This window comes from Panthera tigris, chromosome C1 (assembly GCF_018350195.1).
Source record: "Panthera tigris isolate Pti1 chromosome C1, P.tigris_Pti1_mat1.1, whole genome shotgun sequence".
NCBI lineage: Eukaryota > Metazoa > Chordata > Mammalia > Carnivora > Felidae > Panthera > Panthera tigris.
This window is the reverse complement of record NC_056667.1, coordinates 140,732,671-140,755,437: the sequence shown is the minus strand read 5'-3', so window position 1 is coordinate 140,755,437 and position 22,767 is coordinate 140,732,671. Positions and strand designations below refer to the sequence as shown.

At 36.5% G+C, this 22,767-nt stretch overlaps 1 protein-coding gene across 6 annotated transcripts in view; it reads right to left on the bottom strand.

The window, feature by feature from the left end:
• RIF1 (replication timing regulatory factor 1) overlaps positions 1-22,767 on the bottom strand; it is a 69,408-nt gene that overhangs the window by 28,292 nt on the left and 18,349 nt on the right. For 5 of the 6 annotated variants that reach the window (XM_042994433.1, XM_042994435.1, XM_042994434.1 and 2 more), the window contains 9 exons: positions 22,475-22,648; positions 22,151-22,261; positions 21,425-21,487; positions 21,060-21,160; positions 13,229-13,315; positions 12,517-12,590; positions 11,891-12,071; positions 10,191-10,298; positions 9,684-9,833 (listed from right to left, as the gene is read on the bottom strand). In XM_042994433.1, the coding sequence (XP_042850367.1) occupies positions 9,684-9,833; positions 10,191-10,298; positions 11,891-12,071; positions 12,517-12,590; positions 13,229-13,315; positions 21,060-21,160; positions 21,425-21,487; positions 22,151-22,261; positions 22,475-22,648 (1,049 nt within the window). The remainder of the gene's footprint in view (positions 1-9,683; positions 9,834-10,190; positions 10,299-11,890; positions 12,072-12,516; positions 12,591-13,228; positions 13,316-21,059; positions 21,161-21,424; positions 21,488-22,150; positions 22,262-22,474; positions 22,649-22,767) is intronic. The other variant, XM_007078532.3, reaches the window with a different exon arrangement.

The following is a 22,767-nucleotide window of genomic DNA, read 5'->3' as shown; positions in this document are numbered from 1 at the left end:
CTAGACACATGGACATACACAGGAGCTAGCGCAGCATGAACATTCTCCAATTAGCATGCTAAAGTCTTGCCCTGCACCTGTGTTTTTCTGTGGACTTGCCCCTCCAGCCCGCCCATGGTATGGCAATGGGCAAACAGTCCCAACAGGAATCACGAGGACTCCAAAGTGACTCCTACCCCAGGAGAGGGGAACATAACCACATACACCATTCTAACTGTGGCTCCAGCAGTGGACTCGGGGCAGACATCAGGACTGCCTGCAGGCCCCACCTACCAATGAAAGCTTCTCAGGGAACATAGGGAAAGTAACACGGAGTTCCTTGCTATTGGCAAACACCTGGTCTGACTCAACTCAAGCCCAAGACGGCACCAAACTGACCTACTAACAACATAGGGACAAACCTAGCCAACAGTGAGAACCACTGCAGACAACTGGACTGAAGACAAAAACGACTCAGACACAACAGCAGGGCACATACAACACATGTATGAGACACCCTCAAGAACGAGTTTCTGGTGAATAGGGGACACTGAAATACAGGGCATTGCAGGACCTCTCTTTATAAGGCCACCACCTGCAAGAGCAGGAGATGCAGCTGACCTCCCTAACACATAGAAACAGAGTTACATAAAATGAGGAGACAGAGGAACATGCACCAAATGAAAGAAAAGAACAAATCATAACAAAAGACTAATAGACGAAATGGAAATAAATAATACGCTTGATAGAGAATTTAAAGCAATAGTCATAAAGATGCCTACTGGACTTGGAAAAAGATTGGAGAATCTCAGTGAGACCCTGAATAAAGAGATAGAAAACATTAAGGAAATTCAGTGATACCATCAAGCATAATAATATCCACATTACAGAGATCTCAGAAGAAGAGACAGAAAAGGGGGCAGAAAATTTGAAGAAATAACTGAAAACGTCCCAAACCTGAGAAAGTCAACAAATCCAATTCAGGAGGCACAGGAGAATCCCCAACAAAATCAACCCTAGAAGGTCCACACCAAGATACATAGTAATAAAACTGGCAAAAAGCAGTGATAAAAAGAGAATTTTAACAGCAAGAGAGAAGAAACAGTTATATACAAGTGAAAACCCTTAAGCCTATAAGCAGATTTTTTCAGCAGAAACCTTGCAGACCACAAGAGGGGGACATTAAATATTCAAAGAATATGAAAGAAAAAGAAAAGAAAGAAAGAAAGAAACAAACAAACACCAGCAGCCAAGTATGCTCTATCCAGCAAGGATATCATTCAGAATAGAAGATGAGATAAAGAATTTCCCAAACAAAACCTGAAGGAATTCATGACCAAAAAACTAGCCCTATAAGAAATGTTAAAGGGGACTCTTTGAGTGGAATGGACCTTAAGTAGAAGAAAACCAGGAAGCACAAAAAGCAGTAAAATGAAGTATATCTATAAATATCAGTAAGGGGATTCACAAAACAAAAGAATGTAAAGAATGACACCATATACCTAAAAGACAGGGCAGGTAGAGACAGGAGTAAAGAATGAGTTCAAACTCAAGTAGTGATCAACTTAACATAGATTGCTATCTACATGCAAAATATGTTGCATACAAACCTAATAGTAACCACAAATCAAAAACCAGTAATAGATATGCAAAAAATAAAGAAAAAAAGGAATCCAAATAGATCACGAGAAAGAAAGCCAGGAAACTCTGAGAACAAGGTAGGAACAGAGAAGAACTACAAAAACAACAGGGAAACAAGAAACAAAATGACAATTAAGTGCAAACCTCTCAAAAATTACTTTGAATGTAAATGGAGTAAATGCTCCAATCAAAAGACAAACAGTGGGGCGCCTGGGTGGCTCAGTCGGTTAAGTGTCCGACTTCAGCTCAGGTCACGATCTCGCAGTCCATGAGTTCGAGCCCCGCGTCGGGCTCTGGGCTGATGGCTCAGAGCCTGGAGCCTGCTTCCAATTCTGTGTCTCCCCCTCTCTCTGACCCTCCCCCGTTCATGCTCTGTCTCTGTCTCAAAAGTAAACATTAAAAAAAAAAAAAATTAAAAACAAAAAGACAAACAGTAATGGAATGAATAAAAAAAATACAAGATCTATCTATATGTTGCCTACAAGAGACACATGTCAGACCTAAAGACACATGCAGATTGAAAGTGAAAGAATGCAAAAGAATCAATCAGGCAAATGAAAGTGGAAAAAGAGCTGGGGTAGAAACACTACTTCTACTGGACACAACAGATTAAAACAAAGACTGTAACAAAGATACTATATAATCATAAAGGATAATCATAATCCAACAAGAAGATTAAACAATTGTAAATACTTATGCACCCAACATGAGACCACCCAATATGTAAAACAGCTAATAACAAACATAAAATAATCCATAGTAATACAGTAATAGTAGAGAACTTAACACCCACTTACATCAATGGATAGATTATCCAAACAGAAAATCAAGAAGGAAATACTCTTGAACAGTACCATGGAACAGATGGATCTAATAGAAATATTCAGAATATTCCAATCTAAAACAGCATAACACACATTCTCTTCCAGTGAATGTGGAACCTTCTCCAGAATGAACCACATTAGGCCACAAAACAACTCTCAACAAATTCAAAAATCAAACTCATACAACCCATCTTTTCCAACCACAACCTTATGAAATGAGAACTCAAGAAAACACAAATACAGAAAGGTTAAATAATATGGCACTGAACAATGAATGGATCAACCAACAAATCATGAAAACAAATGAAAATGATGGTTCAAAACCTGTGAGATGCAGCAATAGTGTTTCTAAGAGGGAAGTTTATAGCATTACAGGCCTACTGCAGGATGCAAGAAAAAAATATCAAATAAACAATCTGATCTTACATCTACAGGAGCAGGAAAAAGAACAAACAGAACCCAAAATTGTAGAAGGAAGGAAACAAATGAATTAGAAACTAAAAAAAGCAATAGAACAGATCAATGAACCAGAGCTGCTTCTTTGAAAAATCCAACAAAACTGCTAAACCTTTAGCCAGACTTATCAACAAAAAAAGAGGACTCAAAACAATATCAGAAAGAGAAACAGAGCCAGAAAAGCATGACTCTAGACCTTAAGGTTGTGTGTTTGAGACTCACTTAGGGTGTAAAGATTAAAAATAAATCGTTGAAAAAAAAAAAAAAGGAGGAATAATAACTGACACCACAGAAATAAAAAGTATTATAGAAGAATATTATGAAAAGTATATGCCAACAAATTAAACATCCTAGAAAATATAGATAAATTCCTAGAAATGCATTAGGAAGAAATAGAAAATTTGAATAGACCAACTACCAGCAATGAAATTCAGTAATCAAAAAACTCCCAACAAACAGAAGTCCAGGATCAGATGGCTTCACAGGTTAATTCTACCAAACATTTCAAGAAAAGTTAATAACTGTTCTCAAAACATTCCAAAAAATAGAAGAGGAAGGAAAGCTTCTAATTCATTCTATGAGCGCTATTACCCAGATACTAAAACCAGATAAAGATACTACAAAAAAGAGAACTACAGTCCAGTATCTCTGATGAACAGAGGCAAAAATCCTCAACAGAATATTACTAAATGGAATTCAAAAATACATGAAAGAATAATTCACCATGATCAAGTGGGATTTATTCCTGAGATGCAGTGGCAGTTTAATATTCACAAATCAACATGATATATCACAAGAGGAAGGATAAGAACCACATGATCACTTCAATAGATGCAGGAAAAGCATCTGACAAGAACACCCATTCATGATAAAAACCCTCAACAAAGTAGGTTTAGAGAAAACATACCTCAACATAATAAAGGCCATATCTGAAGAACCCAGTGTACATCATACTCAATGGTGAAAACTGAGAGTTTTCCCCCTATTGTCAGGAATAAGACAAAGATATCCACTCCCACCACCTTCACTCAACATAGTACTGTAAGTCCTAGCTACAGCAATCAAAGAAGAAAAAGAAATAAAGGGCACCCGAACTGGTAAGGAAGAAGTAAAACTATCTGCAGATAACATAATAGTATACCTAGAAAAAAACCTTTAAAAAACACCACCAAAAAACTGCTAGAATTGATAAATGAATTCAGTAAGGTCGCAGGATACAAACTTAGTTTACAGAAATCCATTGCATTTCTATATACTAAAGAAACAGCACAAAGAGAAATTAAGGAAACAATCGCATTTACAATTGCACAAAAATAATAAAATACCTAGGAATAAACATCACCAAGGAGATGAAAGACCTGTAACCTAAAATATATAAAACAATGATGAAAGAAATTGACGATGACACAAATGGAATCATATTCCATGCACACAGACAGGGAAAAAAAATATTGTTAAAATGTCCATACTATCCAAAGCAACTGACAGATTTAATGCAATCCTTATAAAAATCCCAATGGGGCGCCCGGGTGGCTCAGTTGGTTGAGCTTCTGACTTTGGCTCAGGTCATGATCTCGCAGCTGAAGAGTATGAGCCCCACACTGGACTCTGTGCTGACAGCTCAGACCCTGGAGCCTGCTTCAGATGCTGTGTCTCCCTCTCTCTCTGCCCCTTCCATGCTCATGCTCTGTCTCTCTCTGTCTCAAAAATAAGTAAATATTTAAAAAAAAAATTAAATCCCTTTAAAAAAAAATCCCAACAGCATTTTTCACAGAATAAATAATCCTAGAATTTGTATAGAAACACAAAGAGAACAATACTAAAGCTCTCACAATCCCCAATATCAAGATATACTACCAAAGCTATAGTAATCAAAACAGTACAGCACTGGCACAAAAACAGACACATAGATCAATTGAACAGGACAGAAAGCCCATGAAAAACTCATGACTATATAGTCAATCTTTGACAAAAGAGGCAAAAAAAACTATCCAATGAGAAAAAGATGCTCTCTTCAACAAACGATGTTGGGAAAACTAGACAGTTATATGCAAAGGAATAAAAGTAGACCACTTTCTTACACCAGACAAAAAAAGAAACCCAAAATGGATTAAGGGCCTAAATGTAACACATGAAATCATAAAAATCCTAGAAGAGAGCACACACAGTAATTATCTCTGACGTTGGCCATAGCCAACATTTTTCTAGGTATGTCTCCTTAGGCAAGGGAAAAAGAAGCAAAAATAAATGACTGAGTCTACATCACAATAAAAAGTTTTGCAAAGTAAACAATCAGTAAAACTAAAAGGCGACCTATGGAATGGGAGAAAATATTTGCAAATGACACATCTCATAAAAAGGGCAGTATCCAAGTAAAGAACTTCTACAACCCAACATAAAAAACAACAAATAATCCAGGGCGCCTGGGTGGCTCAGTCAATTGAGCATCCGACTTCGGCTCAGGTCATGATCTCGAAGTTCATGAGTTCAAGCCCCACATCGGGCTCTGTGCTGATAGCTCGGTGCCTGGAGCCTGCTTCGGATTCTGTGTCTCCCTCTCTCCCTGCCCATCCCTCTCTCATACCGTGTCTCTCTCTTAAAAATAAACATTAAAAAATTTTTAAAAATGGCAAGAAGATATGAACAGACATTTCTTCCAAGAAGACATACACATGGCCAAACAGACACATGAAAAGATGCTCAACAGCACAAGTCAGGAAAATGCAAATCAAAACCACATGAGACACCACCTCACATCTGTCAGAATGACTAAAATCAAAAACAAGTGTTGACTATAAGGTGGAGAAAAAGGAACCTTCATGCACTGTTGGTGGGAGTACAAACTGGTGCAGCATGTATGGAGATTCCTCAAAAAATTAAAATAGAATTACCATATGATCCTCCACCATAGGTATTTACCCGAAGAATACAAAAATGTTAATTTGAAAGACATATGCACTCCTAGGTTTACTGCAGCATTACCTACAATAGCCAAATTATGGAAGCACCTCAACTGTCCATTAATTGATGAATGGATAAAGATGCGGTGTATATATACAATTGTTACTCAGCCAAAAAAAAAAAAAAAAAAAAAAAAAAAAAAAAAAAAAAAAAAGAAATCTTGCCATTTTCAACAAGGTGGATGGATCTAAAGGGCATAATGCTAAATGAAGTAAGTCAAGGAAAAACAAGTATGTCATTTCACTCATATGTGGAATTTTAGACAAAAGAAACAACATCAAGGACGCCTGGTTGGCTCAGTCAATTAAGCATCTGACTTTGATTCAGGTCATGATCTCACAGTTCATGGGTTCAAGCCCCGTGTCAGGCTCTAGGCTGACAGTGAAGGGCCTGCTTGGGATTCTCTCTCTGCCCCTCCCTGACATGTACTTTCTCTCTCCCCCAAAATAAACTTAAAAATAGTAACAGTAACAACAGCAAAGAGGCAAACCAAAAAACGGACTCTTAGCTACAGAGAAGAAACTGATGGTTACCAGAGGGCAGCGGCGATGGGTAAAATAGATGAAAAGGATTAAGAGTACACTTATGGTGAGCACTGTGTAATGTACAGAATCACTGAATCACTGTATTTTACACCTGAAACAGTAACTTAACACTGTACGTTAACTATACTTGAACCAAAATAAAAATTAAAGAAAAAATATCCTATAATCATTAAGAGCAGTATTAAGAGTAGCCTTAGATGCATATATTGGAAAAGATGAAAAAGTGACACCTTCAGATGTAAGCTAAAAATTTACCCAGAAAAATGGAAACAAAAACATTCGGTGTAATATAGTAATGACACTGAAAATTTAAAAGTTAGAAACCCATCTTTTCAGAGTTTTTAATGTACTTTCAACATTTTTAAAATTTTTAAAATTTGAGAATAATTTACATACAATGTCAGTATCAAGTATAACATTCTTCTCCACAATACTGGGATAATTCTGATTACTGTATTTTTATACAATAGAATTTATCAGTGACTTCAAAAATGGTGTTAATCGGGGTGCCTGGGTGACTTAGTCGGTTAAGCTTCTGACTTCAGCTCAGGTCATGATCTCGCGGTTTGAGCCCTGCATCAGGCTCTGGGCTGACTGCTCAGAGCCTGGAGCCTGCTTCACATTCTGTGTCTCCCTCTCTCTCTCTGCCCCTCTCCTCCTCACACTGTCTCTAAGGTAAATAAAACATTAAAAAAATTTTTTTTCAATGGTGATAATCAACGAACAATACAACTACAGATGACGTTCTTACACTAGACAAAAATTAGACAATGAGGAATTTCCATCTCACTAACAGAGATACAGGCAAAAATCTTAAAACACTATATATATGCAACGTTTGAAAAGAATTTCACTGTGACTAAGGGTATCTGAAGAAAAAAAGACTGGTTCGATATAAAGAAATGCACATCAGCAACAGCTTTTATAAATACTACAGAAACAACCACGTTATGGGTATTTGTGTGGCAGGTAGGAATAGATGGACCTTTTTAATGGCTGAAAGCCAGCTCTTAAAAAAAGAAACAAAACAAGCAAGATAGGTTAACCTTAGAAGAGCTAAATATATGAACACAATTATTCTTAGATGGAAAGATTCAACATAATAAAGAGTACTTCTCAAATTTCTCTATGAATTCAACGTAACCAACCAATGCCAAACAAAATCTAAAGAGTATTTCATAAAACTTAACAGATTCTAAACTTATTTCAGAAGAGAACAAAGATGAAAGTGTAACCAAGACAGTATTTAAAAGATGAAAAGTGTGGGTTGACATTCTCCCTAACAGTTATAAAATCATTCAACAGGGGCGCCTGGGTGGCTTGGTCGGTTAAGCGTCTGACTTCCGCTCAGGTCATGATCTCGCAGTCCGTGGGTTCGAGCCCTGCATCGGGATCTGTGCTCAGAGCCTGGAGCCTGTTTCAGATTCTGTGTCTCCCTCTCTCTCTGCCCCTCCCCTGTTCATGCTCTGTCTCTCTCTGTCTCAAAAATAATTAAACGTTAAAAAAAAATTTTTTTTTTAAAAATCATTCAACGAATTTACTATGTGCCATTTACCCAAAGGACACAAAAATGCTGATTTGAAGGGCATAAGCACCCCATGTTTACAGCAGTGCTATCAACAATAGCTAAAGTATAGAAACAGCCGATATGTCCATTGACTGATGAATGGATACACAAGGTGTAATATATATAACGGAATATTATTCAGCAACCAAGAAGAATGAAATCTTGCCCTCTGCAACAACATGGATAGAACTGGAGTGTATTACGCTAACAGAAATAAGTCAGAGAAAGACAAATACCATATGATTTCATTCACATGTGGAATTTAAGAAACAAAACAGATGAATATAGGGAAAGGGAAGAAATATACAATAAAAACAGAGAGGGAGACAAACCATAAGAGACTCTTAAGGACACAGAAGTGAGGGTTGCTGGTGAGGTTTGGGGGGGGCGGGAATGAGCAAAATGGGTGATGGGCATTAAGGAGGGCACTCGCTGGGATGAACACTGGGTGTTATACGTAAGTGGTGAATCACTAAATTCTATTCCTGAAATCACTATTGTACTATATGTTAACTTGGATTTAAAAAAAACATTCACTATGTGCCAGATAAATGCCAGGGATACATATGAAGACAGAATGTACTTCATGGAGTGTTAAGTAACATAATGAAGTACACAAATGCTTCTGACAGAAGTGCCAAAAAGGAAATAACAAGGTGCTACCATAGATATTGGCAAACTTAATTAGGAAAGACCCCTTGGAGAATGAAGTATCAGCCTCACGGGCAGTTGTAAGTAGTTTGGATTTTTACCATAAGTGCTACAGAAGTTTTTTTCAGTGATAAGATGACATTTTTAAAGTCATCCTGACAAATTCTATCGTATCAAAATTGTACCAATATTTTTAAAAAGATACTATAAGGGCAATAAAAAAATCTGAAAGATGAATTTCTAGCTCTTGTACCTCTTTTTTTTTTTTTAAGCTTATTTTTATTTATTTTGAGGGCAAGCAAGAGAGTGGGAGGGGGGCAGAGAGAGGATAGAATCCCAAGCAGGCTTTACAATGTCAGTGCAGAGCCTGATGCAGGGCTCAAACTTACCAATCATGAGATCATGACCTGAACAGAAACCAAGAGTCAGATACTTAATCAACTGAGCAACCCAGGTGCCCCAGTGTCTCTACTTTTCTTGACAGTGATAACCACTATCAAAAGATAGAAGTCCCTATTTCCAGATGAAAAAAGCATGCTTCAGAGTTATATAACAGAATTCAAGTGGCAAGAACACAGTACTCATGTACATAGGTATCAATATGTAAATTATTTGTGTGAATACAAAAAAGAAGTCTACTCTAGTGATATAAACCAATTGAAAGCATTTGCCTCTTTTATTAAATAAAGGAAAGGTACAAAAACAGTCCTCCGCTGTTAAGTCTACAAACTTCTAAAGGATTGCCTTTGAAGATCTAACAGATAAATATGAGAATAGCTGGCTCCAGGACAAGGTCCTTGTGTTGTTAATCTAGAATGACACAAGCACTGCCTGTGTAGGAAAAGTACTAAAAGTGCCTCCATGTTAGTGGTCCTGAAACATGGACTTTAGAGTCTTGTAGACCAAAGACACAAAACTGTTTTGCAATGCTGTTACTTGTTTATGTATTAGTCCCTTATCAACTAAAAGCATTAATAAATGATAGTTCACACATGTCATCTCAATTTATTTGGAAAGTATTCTTTAAATACAACCAAGGTCAGTATAGGATAAACTCACTGAAAAGCCTGCATCTTCTAAACTGGACAGGATCTTGGAAGAAAGTTCCTCACAGCACAAATTCTCTTCTGCAGTTGCCACCAAAGCAGCACAGCGGGCAAATGCTCTATATAATTCTGACCAAGTTCTAAGTAAGGTCTTCATGGTAGCCTAAAATTAACAGTAAGAAAGAAAATTTTAAAATGTCTATCTGCATATAAAACACCTAAGAGACTATACCTTAAAAAGCCACTGTAACATTTAAGGTGTCATAGAAGACATTAGTGTACAGTATTTAAGTCCGCCACCCCTCCAGAATTCTATTTGAAGAACTGTAATAATGCCACAACTATCAGAGGTCAAGAGAAATTTCTTTCTTCCTTCACCATTTTCGTTTACCCTAAGCTAATTAAGTCATAAGGAAATCTCATTTCAGGAAAAATTACTGTAGGAATTCATTATAAAGGGTGAAATAACATTTTCAGAAAATTGTAAATTCTTCATGTAAAAAATGTGACATTGCCTTACCACTGGAAATTTCTGTACCGAAAATATATGGTTTATTGGTAAAGTCAATGCACCATATATGGCACTAAAGTTATGTTCTAAGGCATCACCTTGATTCACTTCATTGGTCTGAAACAAGAAAAATAATGAAGAAATTAGACAAATTACCATCTATTTCTAGTCTATGTAGTACCATTTTATTATCTATAGTAAGAATATGTCCCCCAGTATTGAGATATTCAAGAGGTAGTGCACTCCTAAGTCCTCTAATTGCAAATATGACCTCATTTGGAAATAGGTACTTTGCAGATGTAATCAACTTAAAATGAATGCATGTTGGATTAGGGTGTGTCTTGATCCAATCATTAGTATTTTATAAGAGAAAAGGAATTTGGATAGACAAAAAAGACACAGGTAAGAATGCCATGTGAAGATGGAGGGAGAGATTAGAGTGATGGGTCTACAACCCTAGGAACAATCAAGAACTGCCAGCAACCAAAGGTAGCTAACTGAGAAGAATAGAACAATTCTCCCACAGGGCTCCAGAAAAAACCAAGCCTGCCAACACACTGATTTTGGATTTCTGGGCTCCAGAATTATAAGACTAAATCCCTGACTAAATCCCTGTTATTTTAAGCCATCAGCTTACAGTAATGTGTTACAGCAACCCTGAGAAACAATGCACGGTGTTTAAGTCCTTAAAAAAAAAATCCCAGAAGTAAGTCCAAAATTTTCTACTATACATAGAAGGTAGGATTCAAGCAAGAACTTGAATTGCTATCCTTCAAATAATAGAAAACTATTTAGGAATGTAAACTTTTTTCTTCCAGAAGAATGTTAAATTGATGTGAATTGAGAAGTAAAAATAATGGCCATTATATTATCACTTAATGAATTTTGAGTCTTCAGTTTATTTCAGAATCACAGCAGAGTACTTCCCAGAACATACTTCCATTTAAAGACTGACAAAGGGGCCCCTGGGTGCTCAGTCAGTTGAGCATCCGACTTCGGCTCAGGTCATGATCTCACAGTTCGTGAGTTCGAGCCCCGCGTCGGGCTCTGTGCTGACAGCTCAGAGCCTGGAGCCTGTTTCGGATTCTGTGTCTCCCTCTCTCTCTCTGACCCTCCCCCGTTCATGCTCTGTCTCTCTCTGTCTCAAAAATAAATAAACGTAAAAAAAAAAAAAAAAAAAAAAAAAAAAAATTTAAAAAAATAATAAATAAATACTGACAAAGCAGCTGATGAACCATTTATTAGTAGTGACAAAACTTGAGCTCCTTACCCCTGCCAGTAATGTGACTTTTTAAAGTATTTAAATGATAAGGGTTAGTCAACTCTGAGCAGATTACTGGTTCAGGGACTAGTATATGGCTTTGCCACAATCACCAACATGGCTTGCCCATGGAAATCTTAATATACAGTCTGGTCGAGAAGAACATTATTCTTCCATAATAGTACAAATAATGAAATAAATTGAAATATAAATATGAAAAGTTGTATGTAACAGACCTGAGCCTTCTGGCTTTATAATCACTACTGGAAACAACGGAGCTGATTAGTCCCCATTAAGTTATACCTTCTCAAAAAAGGCAGAAATGCAATGAAAAGAAATCAACTAATATAAAGAATAGGAAATTAATCCCACAGGAGAAAATTTTTAACATCTTCTATTCAAATTCAAACTTAAGTTTTAGGGGAAATATGTAGCACTTATGCCATACCTGATTGATCAATTCAGTTAGTGGGGTGACTATAATACTCCACATTCTCCAGAGATGCTCCTTGTTTTCCAACAGCTTTGCATTTTGATTAATAACATTTAAAACAGAGTCACTGAAAGCTAGTGGTGAAGTTGGTCCAGAAAGGACACAGCCTACAAGTGTTTCCAGATTGAGAAAAAACCTGAAGAAAAAATTTTGAGCCATGCATTAACCAGAGTGCATTTTGCCAAAATACATTAGTTACACCACACTACTAAAATTCTAAAAGTAACTGCCAAGGAAACAAGAAATGATAAATCCCAAGTTTTATTTTGATATTTTTAATTTAAAAAAATGATATAGTATATAATTCAAGACTCTCATTCATCAAACAGCCACCTTTTCAAGTTTATAAAAAGGCTAGTTTCAGGGGGCGCCTGGGTGGCTCAGTAGGTTGAGTGTCCTACTTCGGCTCAGGTCATCTCCTCACAGTTCGTGGGTTTGAGCCCCACATCGAACTCTGTGCTGACAGCTCAGAGCCTGGAACCTACTTCAGATTCTGTGCTCTGTCTCTCTCTGCCCCTCCCCTGCTCGTGCTCTCTCTCAAAAAATAAAACATAAAAAAACCTAGTTTCAGTTTAAATTACCTTTCATCTTCTACACCATATTCCAGGAGATTATTGTTGAAAATTAACTGAATTAAGAACAAAGCAGGAGTCCCCTGAAGAAAGACAGGAGATTGCAGTCAATCTTCTTGTTATAAAGAGTATAATCTTGTTACACGTTTCCTACAATTATGTTAAATAGGATCCTTTTAAGCTACAAATAATTTAACTTTACCTATCACTTAGGATATGACACAATGTCAGCAAATATATTTCTATAAGCCACACACAAAAATCAAGCTCTTTATATTTCAATGACAGCTATTCCATCTACATGAGCAATTGAGGAATGGAATATTCCAGACATAAAAAGAACATTAAGTTAAAACGTCCTGGACTAACAAATACCTACATCTTGTAGTTATGTTTATTTCACCATAATCAAGCAACTGTTACTATGCTTCCAAATTTTTAAACAGTAACCACCACTATTACTATGTATAAGTAAATAGAAAACTTTCCTTCTAGAACTTTTTACGTAATTCAGAAAAACAGTTCCATTAATAGTGCCATATTTCTTTACATTAACTTATTACTGTTATCAGTTTTTCCCTTTAACATAATCAGCATTCCAAATCTAATTCTCTCAAAATTTCACAATTTATGTTTCACTACGTTAGGGAAAACAACAACTGTCATGGAACTTTTTTTTTTTGGCTAATTTTAACCATAGCATTACATTTAAGATACTTGCATTAAGAATATCCATATTAGCAACCTGATATGCTGGTGAACCTAATACTTTCTGGGGCAGTCCTTTAATTGTAATTTCCATGAGGACCTAAGAAAGATAAAAAGTTTTGCTGTAAATTAGCCATAAAACTACTTTACTTAGTAAAAATCTAGTAGCGTTAGCTATATTCTATATTTTCAACAATTTATGGTTAAGTAATGCTCATTCATTAATGTAAATACATTCCCAGTTTAAGTTTCAAATACAATGTTCATACGTTAATGTGAATATGTTATTTTTAAAAGTTCAAATACAGAAATACAAAAAAATAAAACAATAAAGTCTTTTATCTCCAGTGAAAAATCAATGCTATCAATTTGGAGTTTATGTTCAGGACCTTCTAAATTTCCATGTATTTTAGTACACAGAGAAACATAACTTCCTGGGCTAGCTGTCACATATAAAAATACATAATTATTTTTCTTATACCATTAATGATATTACACTGTGAGATACTCTGGAACTTACCTTCATCTAATTATGTTATGGAGTTTTCACATCAATATACGTAGACATTTTTTAAGTTTACTTATTCTTTTAAGTAACCACTATGCTCAATGTGGGGATCAAACTCATGACCCTGATACCAACAGTTGTACGCTCTTCTGTGGCATCTGGGTGGCTCAGTTGTTAAGCATCTGACTCTTGATTTCGACTCAGGTCATGATCTCACAGTTGAGCTTAGTCCTGTATCAGACTCCACGAGACAGTGCAGAACATGCTTGGGATTCTCACTCTCCCTCTCTCCCTGCCCCTCCCCCACTCACTCACTTGCAGGCTGTAACAGACTTAAAGAAAAAAGAGTTGTATGATCTTCTAAGTCATCCAGATGCCCCGTATGTAGACATTCGTAACTACTATAGGAACATGCATAGTTTATTCAAACATTTTTCTATTAATGGCCCTTGAGGGTATTTTTTTCATACCACAAAAAGATATTGTGCAATGAATTATGTACTCACTAGTGCCAAAAGCAAGTATTTCAAAGGACTACTAACTAGAAGCTGGGTCTAAAGACACACTCTTGCACTCCCTACCAAAATAACACCAGCATTCTTCACAAAGCTAAAGCAAACAATCCTAAAATCTGTATGGAGACACAGAAGACCCCAATTAGCCAAAACAATCCGAAAAAAATCAAAGCTGGAGGCATCACAATCCCAGACTTCAAGATGTATTACAAAGCTGGTATCAACAACACAATATGGTACCAGCACAAAAACAGACACAGATCAATCGAACAAAATATAGAATCCAGAAATGGATCCACAAATGTATAGCAACTAATCTGACAAAGCAGGAAAGAATACCCAATGCTACTGGAGTCAAAAGAAAGCTGAAATAGCCATGCTTATATCAGACAAACTAGATTTTAAACTAAAGGCTGTAACAGGAGATGAAGAAGGGCATTATAGCATAATTACGGGGTCTACCCATCAAGAAGAGCTAATAATTATGAATGTCTATGCACCAATTCAGGGGCACCCAAACATATAAAACAATCACAACATAACCAATCTTACTTGTAAGAATGTGGTAATTGCAGGGGATTTTAAAACTCCAGTTACAGCAATGGACTCATCATCCAGACAGAAAAATCAAAGAAACAATGGCCCTGAATGATACACTGAACCAGATGTATTCTGGTTCTATATTGTAGTTTGACAGATATATTCACAACTTTCATCCTAAAGCAGCAGAACACACATTCTTCTCAAGTGCACATGGAACACTCTCCAATAGATTACATACTGGTTCACAAAAACAGCCCTCAATCAATATAAAAGAACTAAAATCATACCATGCACATTTTCAGGTCACAATGCTCTGAAACTTGAAATCAACCACAGAAAAATCAACCTCCAAATGCATGGAGATTAAAGAACATCGTACCAAAGAATGAATGGGTCAACCAGGCAATTAAAGAAGAAATTTAAAAATATATGGAAACAAATGAAATTGAAAACATGACAGCCCAAACTGGGATGAAGCAAAGGCAGTCTTAAGAGGAAAATACGTTGCAATCCAGGCCTATCTCAAGAAACAAGAAAAATCCCAAATACAAAACCTAACAGCACACTTAAAGGAAGCTGAAGCAGAACAACAAAGAAACCCCAAGGCCAGCAGATGAGAAATAATAAAGACCAGAGCAGAAATAAACACAGAATCCAAAAAACAAACAAACAAACAAACGTAGAACAGAACAATGAAACTAAGAGCTAACTGGTTTTTTTTCAAAAAACAAAATTGATAAACCCCTAGCCAGACTTCTCAAAAAGAGAGGCCCAAAGCAGATAAAATCACAAATGAAAATGGATTTACCACAACCAATCCCTCAGAAATACAAGCAATTATCAGAGATTATGAAAAATTATATGCCAACAAACTGGACAACAACCTGGAAGAAATGAACAAATTCCTAAATACCCACACACTACCAAAACTCAAATGGGAAGAAACAGAAAATTTGAAGAGACCCCCATTAACTAGTGAAGAAAATGAATCATTTATCAAAAATCTCCCAACAAATAAAAGTCCTGGCCCAGACGGCTTCCCAGGGGAACTGTACCAGACATTTAAAGCAGAGTTAATACCTATCCTTCTCAGGGCACCTGGGTGGCTCCGTCGGTTAAGCGTCCGACTTCGGCTCAGGTAATGATCTCATGGTTCATGAGATCGAGCCCCCCGTCTGGCTCTGTGCTGACAGTTCAGAGCCTGGAGCCTGCTTCAGATTCTGTCTCCCTTTCTCTTTGCCCCTCCCCCGCTCGCACTCTCTCTCAAAAATAAATAAAACGTTAAAAAAAAAATTAAAAAAAAAAAAAAAAAAGAGAATACCTATCCTCAAGCTGTTCGAATAGTAGTAACAGAAAGAAATTTTCCAGACTCATTCTATGAAGCCAGCATTACCATGATTCCCAAACCAGACAGAGACCCCACAAAAAAGCAGAATTACAGGCCAATATCCCTGATAAACATGGATGCAAAAATTCTCAACCAGATACTATCAAATCGAATTCAACAGCATATAAAAAGAATTATTCACCATGACCAAGTGGGATTCATTCCTGGGTTGCAGGGCTGGTTCAACATTCACAACTCAATCTATGTAATACATCACATTAGTAAAAGAAAGGATAAGAACCATATGATCCTGTAAACAGATGCAGAAAAAGCATTTGACAAAATACAGGATCCTTTCTTAATAAAAACCCTCAAAGTCAGGATAAAAGGAACATACCTAAACATCATAAAAGCCATATGAAAAGCCCACTAACATCATCCTCAATGGAGAAAAACTGAGAGCTTTCCCCCTGAGATCGGGAACGTGACATGGATGTCCCTCTCACCACTGTGGCTTAACATAGGTTCGAAGTCCTAGCATTAGCAATCAGACAACAAAATGAAATAAAAGGCATAAAAATTGGCAAAGAAGTCAAACTTTCACTTTTCGCAGATGACAGGATACTCTCTACGTGGAAAACCCGAAAGACTCCACCAAAAGGCTGCTAGAACTGATACCTGAATTCAGCAAAGTAGCAGGGTACAAAAACCAATGCACACAAATCAGTTGCATTTCTATACACCAATAATGGAGCAACAGAAAGAGAAATCAACGAAGTGATCCCATTTACAATTGCACCAAAAACCATAAAATACATTTTACAAAGATGTAAAAGATCTGTATGCTGGAAACTATAGAAAACTTACGAAGGAAATTGAAGACACAAAGAAATGTAAAACCATTTCGTGCTCATGGATTGGAAGAATAAATATTGTTAAAATGTCAATACTACCCCAACAATCTACACATTCATTCTTCTCAAAGCTAGAACAATTCTAAAATTTGTATGGAACCACAAAAAGACCCCGAATAGCCCAAGTAATACTGAAGAAGAAAACCAAAGTAGGAGGCATCACAATCCCAGACTTCAGCCTCTACTACAAAGCTGTAATCATCAAGACAGTATGGTATTGGCACAAAAACAGACACATAGACCAATGGAATAGAATAGAGAACCCGAAACTGGATCCACAAATGGATGGTCAAACAATCTTTGACAAAGCAGGAAAGAGTATCCAATGGAAAAAAGACAAGTCTCTTTAGCAAATGGTGCTGGGAGAACTGGACAGCAACATGCAGAAGAATGAAACTAGACCACTTTCTTACACCATGCACAAAAATAAACTGAAAATGGATGAAAGACCTCAATGTGAGACAGGAAACCATCAAAACCCTACAGAAGAAAACAGGCAACAATCTTTGACCTCAGCTGTAGCCATTTCTTACTCAACATATCTCATCAAAAAGCTGCTGCACGGCAAAGGAAACAACCAACAAAACCAAAAGGCAATGACAGAATGTGATAAGATATTTGCAAATAACATATCCGATAAAAGGCTAGTATCCAAAATCTATAAAGAACTTACCAAACTCCACATCCAAAAAAACAAATAATCCAGTGAAGAAGAAATGGGCAGAAGACATGAATAGACATGGCCAACAGACACATGAAAAGATGTTCAACATCAATCATCATCAGGGAAATACAAATCAGACCACACTGTGATACCACTTGACACAAGTCAGAGTGGCTAAACCTAACAAGTCAGGAAACAACAGATGCTGGCAAGAATATGGAGAAACAGGAATCCTCTTTCACAGTTGGTGGGAATGCAAACTTGTGCAGCCGCTCTGGGAAAGTGTGGAGGGTCCTCAAAAAATTAAAAATAGAACTACCTTACAACCCAGCAATAGCACTACTAGGAATTTATCCAAAGGATACAGCAGTGCTGATTCATAGGGCACATGTATCCCTGTATTTATAGCAGTGCTTTCAACAACAGCCAAAATATGGAAAGAGCCTAAATGTCCATCAACGAATGAATGGATAAAGAAGACGTGGTTTATATATACAATGGAATACTACTTGGCAATGATTAACAATGAAATCATGCCATTTGCAGGAACGTTGATGGAACTGGAAGGTATTATGCTGAATAAAATAACCCAGTCAGAGAAAGACAGATACGTGTTTTCATTCATATGTAGATCCTGAGAAACTTAGAAGACCATGGGAAAAGGGGGAAAAAAAAAGAGAGGGAAGAAGGCAAACCATAAGAGACTCTTACAGAGAACAAAGTGACGGTTGATAAGGGGGTGGGGGAGAGGGGCAAATGGGTGATGGGCACTGAGGAGGGCATTTGTTGGGATGAGCACTGGGTGTTGTTGTATGTAAGCAATGAACCACGGGAATCTATCCCCAAAACCAAGAGCACACTTCACACACTGTATTTTAGCCACTTTGACAATAAATTATATTAAAAAAAAAAAAAATCCTACAGGAGAAAGGAGGCAAAAAAATCTCTTTGACCTTGGCCACAGCAACTTCTTACTCTGGAGGCAAGGGAAACAAAACCAAAAATGAACAACTGGAACCTCATCAAAATAAAAACCTTCTGCAGAGCGAAGGAAACAATCAGCAAAACTAAAAGGCAACTGAGAGAATGGGAGGAGGTATTTATTACAAATGACATCTCAGATAAAAGGTTACTGTCCAAAACCTATAAAGAACTTATCAAACTCAACACCCAAAAAAATAATCCAGTGAAGAAATGGGCAAAAGACATGAACAGACACTTCTCCAAAGAAGACATCGAGATGGCTAACAGATACATGAAAAAATGCTCAACACTTCACTCACCATCAGGGAAATACAAATTAAAACCACAATGAGATACCACCTCACACCAGTCAGAAGGGCTAAAATAAACAACTCAGGCAATTTGGTGAGGATGCGGAAAAAGAGGAATGCAAACTGATGCAGCCACTCTGGAAAAGAGTATGGAAGTTCCTCAAAAAATTAAAAATAGAACTACCCTACAACCCAGCAATTGCACTACTAGGTATTTATCCCAGGGATACAGGAGTGCTGATTCAAAGGGGCACATGCACTCCAATGTTTATAGCAGCACTATCAACAAGAGCCAAATTATGGAAAGAGCCCAAATGTCCATGGATGGATAAAGAAGATGTGCACACGCATATACACACACAATTACGGAAAGAGCCAACAACAGCCAAATTATGGAAAGAGCCCAAATGTCCATGGATGGATAAAGAAGATGTGCACACACATATACACACACAATGAAGTATTAAAAGAATGGCACTCAAAAAGAATGAAATCTTGCCATTTGCAACTACATGGATAGAACTGGAGGGTATTATGCTAGGCAAAATTAGCCAGTCAGAGAAAGACAAATATATGTCAGAGAAAGACAAATATATGATTTCACTCATATGAGGACTTTAAGATACAAAACAGATAAACATATGGGAAGAGAAGCAAAAATGATGTAAAAACAAGGATAAGGCAAAACATAATAGACTCTTAAAATATAGACAACAAGCTGAAAGTTGCTGGAGGGGTTGTCAGTGGGGGGGATGGGCTAAATGGGTAGGGGGCATTCGGGAGGACGCTTGTTGGGATGAGCACTGGGTGTTATATACATAGAGGATGAATCACTGGAATCTACTCCTGAAATCATTATAGCACTATATGCTAATTTGGATGTAAATAAAAGTAAAACAAACAAGAAAGAAAAAAAATAAAGACACACCTCTCAAATGTGACAGAGCCTATCAAACTGCCATCCAAAAATATTGTACTGGTATTAACTTGAACGACTTTAACTTCAGTGACATAATGATATAATAGAAAGTTTAGGGCGCTTAGGTGGATGTACGTTAAGCATCTGACTCTCAGTATCAGCGCAAGTCATAATCTCAGGGTTCTAGAGTTCAAGCCCCATTATCGGCTCTGTGCTGACAGTGTGGGGCCTGCTTGAGATACTCTTTCTTCCTCTTGCTCTCTGCCCCTCCAGTGTGCACTCTCTCTCCCTCCCTCCCTCTCTCAACAAATAAACTTAAAAAAAAAAAAAAAGAAAAGGTTATGTTGGTGAATATGTTTTCACGTTCTCATTTGATTTGAATCAAACACTAATGATGATAATAATAATAATAAATTGCATTTGTGGACTCATTTATTTCATTTCTGGCTCATCATGCCCTTCACGTACTAATCATAAAACTACTACTACATTCCCTTAAAAAAAGGTAAGGGAGGAGATAAACTTCCCAAGTTCACTCAGCTAATAAATAATTTGACTGCGACTCAACCTAGTCTGCTCCAGAGCCCTTGCTATTAACCACTATGATCTACTGCCATAGTAGTTATCACTGTCCCAGTACACAGAGACTCAGAAGGAATTTAAGTACAGTCTATTTCATCTGCAGTTTATCTTGGGGAGACTCACTATTATAAAAAAGTATATCCAATTGGTTTTTTCCTTCTCTACTATAGGATAAAAAAAAAGTGTTTAATACCAAAGTACTTATCTCAGTTAAGGAGGGTTAATTTAAATTGCACAAGTCCCAAAGATTATTACCAGCTTAAATGTACAAACTAACAATTAGTGGAGCTAGGCAATCTTATAAAATTAATGTTTAGTTCAGTTCACAGTTCATGTTCTTAACCCCAATTTTCTCTGTATGGCTCATTCTTATGAAAATGGAATATTTCTGTATTGCCGGTATAGTCATTTACTTTACTGGGGTTTCAGACAACTCTGAAGTCAATGGAATAACATTTATTACAGGGCTAAATTGCTGATAAATACTTGATACAAAATGTCTTCTCAAAACATGGTCTGTGTAAGTAGTATTTTTTCCAATAAAAAATTCAATTTCAGAATATGATTTTTAAATTCCAGCATGAATTATCTTACTTACCAATGTTTTTGATACAGGAAATACTTCTGACTTTACTATGCTTTCTAACGATTTTAGTAAGAGGGTCAAAACTTCAGAACCTGGTCTCTCTTTTTTGTTACCTATCAAAAAGGAAAAGGAAGAATGTGGTTCTAAACATGCAAGTATTTTTAGGGGTGAAAATACAGTATTTTTAGGAATAAAAACATATACTTGCTAAGAAAGGTTAATTTTTAAAATAAATCAATAAATTGCCTCGTTTAAAAGAAAATTACAGTCTGGAAGCTATATGCTTCAAAAATTGACTCTAAAATAATTTTATTTATAAAAGCCAAACAATTCACTGAGTTCTATAAAAATTATTTGATCAGTATTACAGTAGTTACCTGATTCAATGATTGATTTCATCAAGCTAATTAGTTCCTTCCAAATAGCATTGACAACTGCCTCTGCCAAACAAAACAAAACAAACTTTAGAAATGAAGCAGACAGTACTATAAAAGCTCACCCTTTTACCCTTATGCTAAAGAAGTTGAGCAATTCTTAGTCTAAAATAGAATTCTTATAATATTCAGCCTTGTAATCAGTTTATGAAACACTATCACAACACTGTTTAAAGAAATGTTTTTTCAAACTGTAACACATTAACACTGGGTCATGGAACTTAAGGATAATTATTTTCTCCTTTCTAGTACCTGTATTTTCTTTATTGAACACCTTTTGCTGCTGACAGAAGGAAAAAAATAAAGATTCAAAAGGACACCTGAAAACCAGCCAGTTAAATAGCTAACGATTTCATTTTTGAAATTTCTTCACAATATCTGACAGGCTATGAAACATAGGAGTTTTGAGTGTGGAAGCTGGAGCCACAGAGCCCAGGTCTGAATCACAGCTCCACCACTTACTATGTGACTTTGCACAAGTTATTTACTTCTATGTACAACGCAATTTCCTCATCTAAAAAACAAAGGTTATTCTAAGGATTAAATGATTTATATGTAAAGGTCCTGCAGCATAATCTGGGCAAAAGATGGCAATATGTAAATATTTCCTATTCTACTTTTTTAAACACAGGTTTAAACAAACAAAAAAATCTTCTCTTAAGTATTTACCAGAAGCATCTTTTCCAACCGCAACAAAGCTATCATGAACAGCAGTGATAAGCGTACTTGCATGTTTGGAAAAAAAAGAAGAGCTGCTGATTAATGGATGTTCGAGTGGCTCTAAAAAAGAAAAAAAAGACAATTATGCCGATCCAAAGCTTTATGAAATAAATGTATCGATATAAAATTTTAGGTGGTTCGACATGTGTTTTCTATTAAAAAGATTTATGCTTATATCACACAGAATTACAGAATATTTGGACTGTGGGGGAAAAAAGCATGTCTTCTCACCCCAATGTACTATGATCTGAACAGTTTTTAAAAAGTAAATACCTAAGCTCAGTACAAGTTTGTTTTGCTTAGCAAAACTCAAGACTTCTGGACCCAACAAAAAATGAAGCAGCATTTCAAGTCCCAAAAGTTGAATAGAGGGGATTGTGGCCATTCCACCAAAATTTGAACTTAAGTTCATCCGAGGAGTTACAGGAGTTCCATATGGGGAAGCACCTTTAAAAAAACAAAAAAAAGAAAGAAAAAAGAAAAAAAAAAGGTAAGTTACATAAGCTAAATTAGCTAACCAAATGAACATATTTTGTTTACTTCATTTCAGTGAAATGTATTTTTAA